General features: G+C 37.1%; 1 protein-coding gene across 1 annotated transcript; it reads right to left on the bottom strand.

The window, feature by feature from the left end:
- Positions 1-5,387: 5,387 nt before the first annotated feature.
- OR8B60 (olfactory receptor family 8 subfamily B member 60) lies at positions 5,388-6,323 on the bottom strand. Its single transcript, NM_001388789.1, has one exon. The coding sequence runs from the start codon at positions 6,321-6,323 to the stop codon at positions 5,388-5,390; it is 936 nt and encodes a 311-aa protein (NP_001375718.1).
- Between the last annotated feature and the right edge of the window lie 1,462 nt (positions 6,324-7,785).

The raw sequence follows: 7,785 nt of genomic DNA, 5'->3' as shown, positions 1-7,785 counted from the left end.
GTGCTCCACCTATGCATCTATCCCTCCTCCCAAACCCTTGTGGTAACTACTGATATTTTTACTATCTCTGTACTTTTGCCTTTTCTAGATTGTCATTCATTTGGAATCATACAGTATGGAGCTTTTTCAGATTGGCTTCTTTCACTTGGTAATATGCATTTATGGCTGTTTCATGTGTTTTGTACATGACAGCACATGTCTTTTGGTGCTGTACCACAGTTTATTTATCCATTCACCTTTTGAAGGACATCTTGGTTGCTTCCAAGGTTTGGCAATTATGAATAAAGCTTCTGTGAACATCAGGTGAGGGTTTTTGTGTAGACATAAGTTTTCAGTACCGTTAGGTAAGTACCTTGAAACACAACTGCTGAATCATATGGTTCAAGTATAATCAGTTTTGTAAGAAACCACTAAATTGTCTTCCAAAGTAACTATACCATTTTCTATTTTTACCAGTAATGAATGAGGGTTCTTTTTGCTCCCCATTCCTGTCAGTATTTAGTGCTGTTAGTGTTTTGGATTTTAGCCATTCTAACAGGTGTCTAATTATTGTTTAAATTTGCAACTCACTAATGACATATGATGTTAAGCATCCTTTTATACTTATTTGCCATCGTATATCTTCTCTTGAGGTTCAAGTCTTTTGCCCATTTTTTAAAACCAAAGTGTTCATTTTCTTATTAAGTTTTAAGAATTCTTTGTATATTTTGGGTAAGTCTTTTATTGGATATGTCTTCTACAAATATTTTCTCCCAGTCTGTGGCTTGTCTTTTCATTCTCTCGGTGGTATATTTCAAAGAACAGAAATTTTTAATTTTAATGAGATCCAGTGTATCAATTCTTTTTATGTAGATTGTGCCTTTTGTGTTGTATCTAAGAAGGCATTGCCAAACCCTAGGTCATCCAGGCATTCTCCAGTTTTATAGTTTGCATTGTCATCTTATAGGGTTTTTGTACCTCTCTTTCTAAAACTAATACATGACCATTGTGGAAAATATAAAAATAATACAAAGTGCAATAGTTAATCTCAGTAAATCTGCAAATTTTCCAAGAAAAAACATGCATATATACATAAGTACATAATATATATGTGTGTATACACATATTAATACATTACACACACACATATATAATGCATTTTTTTGAAAACTGAGATAATCTTCTACATAATATTTGCAATTTGCTTTCTTTACCATGCAATGTATATAGTACATACACATTTTTTCATGCTAATGTTTTCTACAATATAAATTTCAAAATCTACAGTTTCTAACTGAATGCTTCTTCCATGCTGTTTAATCAATTGTCTACTGTTGAACATTTATGTTTCTCCTTTCACACAAACAATACTTAGATGAATGTCCATATATATTGTAATTTATTCATTTAAAAATTTTTAAGTTTCTAGAATATGCCACAGCCTAACATCTTCATCCCTGTTCATACGTTTTAGACTTAATTATTATAATTAAGAAATAAAGGGTGAAACAGTCAACGTACTTGCCTGCAAATTAATTATAGCTTACTTTTTTTGCCACTACAGCTGGAAAATCCCAGGAGGAATTGGGAAGAAAAGAGATGTAGAGATAGCTTTTAGCTATCAGATAAATATTAAGTAAAAAATGTCGCCTTCCATTTCTCCCCTTGTTTAATATATTTCCTGTGGTTTGGAATGGTTACTGTATTCTCAGACCAATAAAAAGTTGAATAAAATTCCACAATAAGAAAAGAAGTCTGTTTAAAATGTAAGTAAATGTTAAAATGTCTATTAATAAATGAAAATCATAAGTTGATTTCAACAGTAAATTTCATGAGTACACAATTTCATGGTGTTTTATTAATTTGGTCATGGGAAATCCTTTATAAATGAATTCTTCTTTAAAGTATTTTATTTATTTTTAGAGAGAGAATGTGCAAGCAGAGGAGAGGGGCAGAGGAAGAGGAGAGAGAGAATCTCAAGTAAACTCCAGGCTCAGTGCAGAGCCCCATGTGGGACTCAATCACACAACTCTGAGACCATGATCTGAGCCGAAATCAAAAGTCAGACACTTAACTGACTGAGGCACCCTAAATGAATTCTTTACAAATGAAGTGCCAGAATGACAGTCTGGTTTGCATACTCAGTCACATCAGGAAGGCATTCATTCAAGTTCCCCCACAACTAGTAAGGAAATCTTTGTACACATCACTCATTATATTGTTGGACTAAAGTCCTAATGCTTAATTGCTGGGTCAAAGAGTGAACAAGCATAGGGTTTTTTTTAATACTGTCATCCAAAATAAATCATACATTTCATTCCTATTACAAGTACACAACATGCCTTTTGTCTATAGTCCCATCCAGTACTGGATCTAGTTTTTTGATCTTTGCTAATTTGATAGAATAAAATTACATCTCACTGTTGTTTTAAATTTACATTTTTTTGTTTCTATTAAGGCTGAATTTTTTTCTTGTATTTGTTAACCATACTTCATCATTTGCCATTTACTTATATGCTGAGAACATTGATCTCTTAGTTTAACCTGACACCACAAAATCTCCTTTCCAGTAAAGTTTATAAGTGCCCACATATTCCTTTGTCCAGAGACAATTTTAGAATCACAGAATGTTAAGAGTGGAAAGTTCTAAATCACCAGTTATCTACACAAATAATATCATAATCATTTGAAAATAATCCTAAGGTGCATGTTCCTGAATCCTGCCCACAGACATATTCTGATTGAGTAGGTCGGAGATGGAACCAAGAGATCATAATTGTAAATGTTTCCTGAATGATTCTATCACATACCCAAGTAGTAAATTATTAATCCAGTTCAATCCTATTAGTGTGTAAGTCAACAATTGAGACACAATTAACACAGATTTTTTAAATAAATAGAATACCTGGCATAATCCAACCAAGCCTCTTGTCTTGCAGGTTACTTAATCTGAGGTTCTGAAATGAAATGGCGTTACTATACGGTGACGAACACTGAACTACACCCATGTACTATAGTTTGCATCCCAAGCAAAAGGATAACAAACTTTGCAAAAACCCTTTTAAATAAATACTATTATTTTTCTCATTTTAAAGTTGAGGAAATGGATATCTTGAAATGTTAAGTAACTTTTTCAGAATCACATAATTAGCAAATGACTGAGCTGAAATTTAAACCCAGGTAGTCTGACACCAGAAACTGTGAGCTTACTCTACTTTGCTGCTAGAAGTCTGCCCAACTCCTCCCCCAGTTCCTTCCCTGCCTCCCTTCCCCCAGTTCCTGCATACATACAGCCATCTAAATAAAACCAAATCAATCTCTGTTTTTTTTTTAATTTTTATTTACTTATGATAGTCACACAGAGAGAGAGAGGCAGAGACATAGGCAGAGGGAGAAGCAGGCTCCATGCACCAGGAGCCCGACGTGGGATTCGATCCTGGGTCTCCAGGATCGCGCCCTGGGCCAAAGGCAGGCGCTAAACCGCTGCGCCACCCAAGGATCCCTCAATCTCTGTTTTTCATCACTGTGCTTTAAGAGAAGATGGAAAAGAAAAGCAATATGAAAGCAAAGTATTAAGAAAATCACTCTAGGAGGGAGAAGTGCTAACAATTCTTTGAGTGACTCTTCTCCCCCCAAATCCCCTTTTTGACTCAAAATTTAAAATCAGATAGGCCAGCATATGTTTGTCCCACCAATACTTGCTGAGCTTTCACTAAGTGCTATACACTCTGCTACCCATTACGGGTATAAGAGAGAATAGATATACATGGTGCCTTTCCTCACAGGGAAGACATATAATCAGACAATTACAAAAGCATATGAAAATTGTTCTCATTACTGTGGCAGGCCTGACTACTTCACTCTGGGAAATACAAAACAGAGCACTTAAACTTTATAAGATGGGTTAGGCGGTTGTTTTCCTTCAGGTGATACCTGAAGTATAAACAGAAAACGAAGAGGGTTAGAAACAGGTAATGAGAGTGTGCTGGAAAAATAGAAATAAAAAGATAATAGATAATGATAGATGATAGATAGATAGATAGATAGATAGATAGATAGATAATAGATAGATAGATAGATAGATAGATAGATAGATAGATAGATAGATAGATAGATAGATAGGATAGCCAACCAACCATGGAGGGACCATGAGCAAAAATGAATTTTCAAGGAAAGATAGGGAAAGATAAGAAGAAACCTCCTAAATACCCTAAACATTCTCAAATGTTTTTCCTAACATTTTAAAGAGTCCAACTTGGATAAATATGTCTTTCTTACATAACCTACTCCATTGTGGTTAACTATAAATTTTCCTGCAAATGACTTTCTTAAAGTTTTCTTATAATTAAGTAGAGTCAGATTGTACATTTCAAGGGAAAAAGAATATGAGTACAAAGGGATCCATACCTCAATAGGGTCTACACAGAATGCTACCAGCATATATCTGAAGGTCATCTAACATTACCTTCTGTCCAGAAAGACTTCCCAGAGGTTCTGGATAATCTAATACCTAAAGGATGGACAGGCTGAGTGAGGCAAAGAGGGTACATGAGGGTGTTCCTGGTAAGAGCAGAGCTTGTAGGGAAGCATGCAAAAGAACAAGCATTTATTAAATTTGGAAAAGTTCATTGTGAGTTTAGTAGACTACTAGAATAAAGGCATGGAGGTGATGATGACAGAAAGTCAGGCTAGGGATGTGACCAAGATCAAGATATGATCCTTGTTTGGCATAATGTGGAGCTTTGTTTTACCTTGAAGACAACTGCAGGAACAGAGTAAACTAAGGTACATGAGATCTTATGGTAAGCATGGAAAGAACACTCTGGTTGCAGTGCAGAGAACAGATTTCAAGGGATAAAGACAAGAGAGGAAGTGACTTGTCAGGAGGCCAGTTTTCAGATGATAAATGATAGTGTCATGAGGAGAACAAGAATTGTCAGTACTTATAAATTGGATATAGAGGACAAGCAAAGAGAGAGGAATCAAGGAAGACACCAGTTCGGAGTCTGAGCAGTTGAGTAGAAGATAGTGCCATTCATGATGACAGAGATCGCAGGAAGATAAGACAGTCTGTGAATGTTCTCTCTATGGGATAAGAGGAAAACAATGGGAAGAAAGAAAGAGGGAGGTTGAATAAGTAGGAAGAGAGGAGAGAACATAGTATTGGGCCCCCAATACTATTCTACAAACATCTATTTGCATTAATTTATTCATCCCAATAACACTATAAAGTAATATGATGCCCCCCATTTTGCAGAGTTTTCACCCTGGGCCTTCAAATTCCATGTCCAACACTCTTTCTATTATACTTAATTTCTTTCAACACAAAAAAACCTCTATAAAGGAACAAAAACAATTTTAAAAGAAAGCCATGTTCGTTCTCTTATAATAATTAATACTATTCCAGCTCAGGAAAATGTTTTTCTATTCAAGCTTTTTTTCAGGGCAACCTTAACCTCCTTATTCCTGAGGCTGTAGATCAGAGGATTGAGCATAGGCACCACAATGGTATAGAAAACCGTGGACACTTTCCCCTGGTCCATGGACAAAACAGAAGAAGGATGAAGATACATGAATGCCCCTGACCCAAAGAAAACAGAAACAACAATTATATGTGAGCTACAAGTGCTGAAGGCTTTGGACCTTCCTTCCATGGAACGGATACGGAGGATGCTGGCAAGGATGAAAGTGTAGGAGACAATGATAGTGAGGCTGGGCACACCAACATCAAAGCCCACAACAATGAGAACCACCAGTTCATTGAGGTGAGTGTTTGTGCAGGAGAGCTCCAGGAGGGGGAGGATGTCACACATGTAGTGATTGATGCTGTTGGCATCACAGAAGGTCAACCTCAGCATGCATCCTGTATGGGCCCAGGCACCAATAAATGCCCCCACATATACAATCATAGCCAGCAGAGAACAGACCTGCGGGGACATGGTGACTGTGTAGAGCAGGGGCTTGCAAATGGCCACATAGCGATCATAGGCCATTACTGTCAACACATAGCACTCTGCGCTAACAAAGAAGCAGTAGAAAAAGAGCTGCGTCATGCATCCTGCGTAAGAGATGGTGTTCAGCTTTGACACAAAGTTTACCAACAGTTTTGGGGTGATGACGGAAGAATAACAGAGATCAATAAATGATAAATTAAAGAGGAAATAGTACATGGGGGTGTGAAGGTGAGAATTCAGTCCAATTAGAGCAACCAAGCCCAGGTTTCCTGTCACAGTGACAATGTAGATTCCTAGGAAAAGGAAGAACAGGGGCAGCTGAATCTCTGAATATTTGGTTAAACCCACAAGGATAAACTCAGTGACTAAGGAACTGTTTCCCATATCCATGCTCTTCCAGTAGGATCTGAAAGATAGGAGAGTAGAATCACATTGAGAAAGAATCCATATTTCCTATGCAATCCCATGCCCAGTCCAATCCGGAGCCAAAAAGCCAAAAGACTCTGCTGAAGTTTAGCTGTTTTACAGAAAGCTGGATCTGGCTCTGCTCATACAAGGAAGACAAGTATCTGGGAGGCATCAACATACTTTCAAGTAACAATGGGAGAATTATTTCAAGAGGGGAAGAAGCGCAGAAATTTGTCATCTTTTCTCTGCTTTAGTTTGTCACTTGTATTTTTTATTCCTTCATTTACTCCAGTTTGTACTTTTGATCTTTAATCAGCACACACTGGCTACCTGTGCTGGCCACAGATCCAGATCGGACACTGTGTAGGAGATCATGAGTGCAGAGACTCTGGTTTCCCAAGCACACACAGTAAGAAAAGTCATTAAGTCAGGAATGGAAGCTGGGTCTCCTTCATAGGAAATTCTCTAAAGGGCAGAAAAGATTGGAGACAATCCTTCTGCAAACCCCATTAGCTCAGCACTATATCTAATCTCTACTTTCTTCCTATGCAGATCCTGTGATCAGCTGTGCCCAGGGCCAGAGCTGGTAATAGCAGAATAGTTTATTACTTTCCATAGCTCTGGGTTTTGAAAAACATAAAAACATAAGGGTTCAATGCTCACTCTTCTTTCCCTAGTGGCATCACAGCTACCTTGTGGTTTTCTCTCCAGCACTGATCTCCAAAAAGAAAGTTCTGCTGCTATGGATGGCAATAGAGCCCAACCAAATACTTTGACTTCCATTTGTGTGGAGGGCTCAGAGCATTTATAATCTCAGTCTTCAACTTGCTCTGAGACTCATTCAGACAAAGATCATTATTTTTAATAATGATTTTACCCAGAGGTGATCATTAAACTACAAAAATAAATAAAAGAATATTAACAGCTCTCTTGATTTTCAACATAATAACAGAGAGCATCATGTATATGATCTTATTCTGAGCTTGGAGGTCTCAGGGGTTTGATACAGGGACTTTCCCAGGAGACTCCATAGTTTAAACCCTTTGGGAAGGGCAGGTGTATAAAACTGTACATGGATGAAGATGCTTATATCTTGATGTCTTTGGAAGCTCATATTGTACTCAAAATTGCATATTCTTCTGGAATAAATGAGGTAGAGATCTTTTTTCTCTCTCATAGTGCCTCTTTGGCTGTTAGAGACAAATGCTAACACATAGCTAATTATATTTTAAATACCTATAAAAATAATACATGTACATACATATCCTTCCACACATATATATTGTTAACATCATGGCATACTTGATCATATGATTAATGGTTTGTATCTTTTAGACACCATTGCCTTCTGTTCCTTTTTCTTGGCACTCTCTTTCCTGTTTTAGCTCCCCTTCATCCATCATGCCCAGTCATTTATGTTTACAACTTACAACATCATTCCTTA

This window comes from Canis lupus, chromosome 5 (assembly GCF_011100685.1).
Source record: "Canis lupus familiaris isolate Mischka breed German Shepherd chromosome 5, alternate assembly UU_Cfam_GSD_1.0, whole genome shotgun sequence".
NCBI classification, from domain to species: domain Eukaryota; kingdom Metazoa; phylum Chordata; class Mammalia; order Carnivora; family Canidae; genus Canis; species Canis lupus.
Note: the sequence above shows the minus strand (reverse complement) of the source record. Positions and strands in the feature narration are given on the sequence as shown.

Coding starts and splice junctions, on each gene's coding strand:
- OR8B60 (NM_001388789.1), bottom strand. CDS start 6,323: ATGGATATGGGAAACAGTTCCTTAGTCACTGAGTTTATCCTTGTGGGT.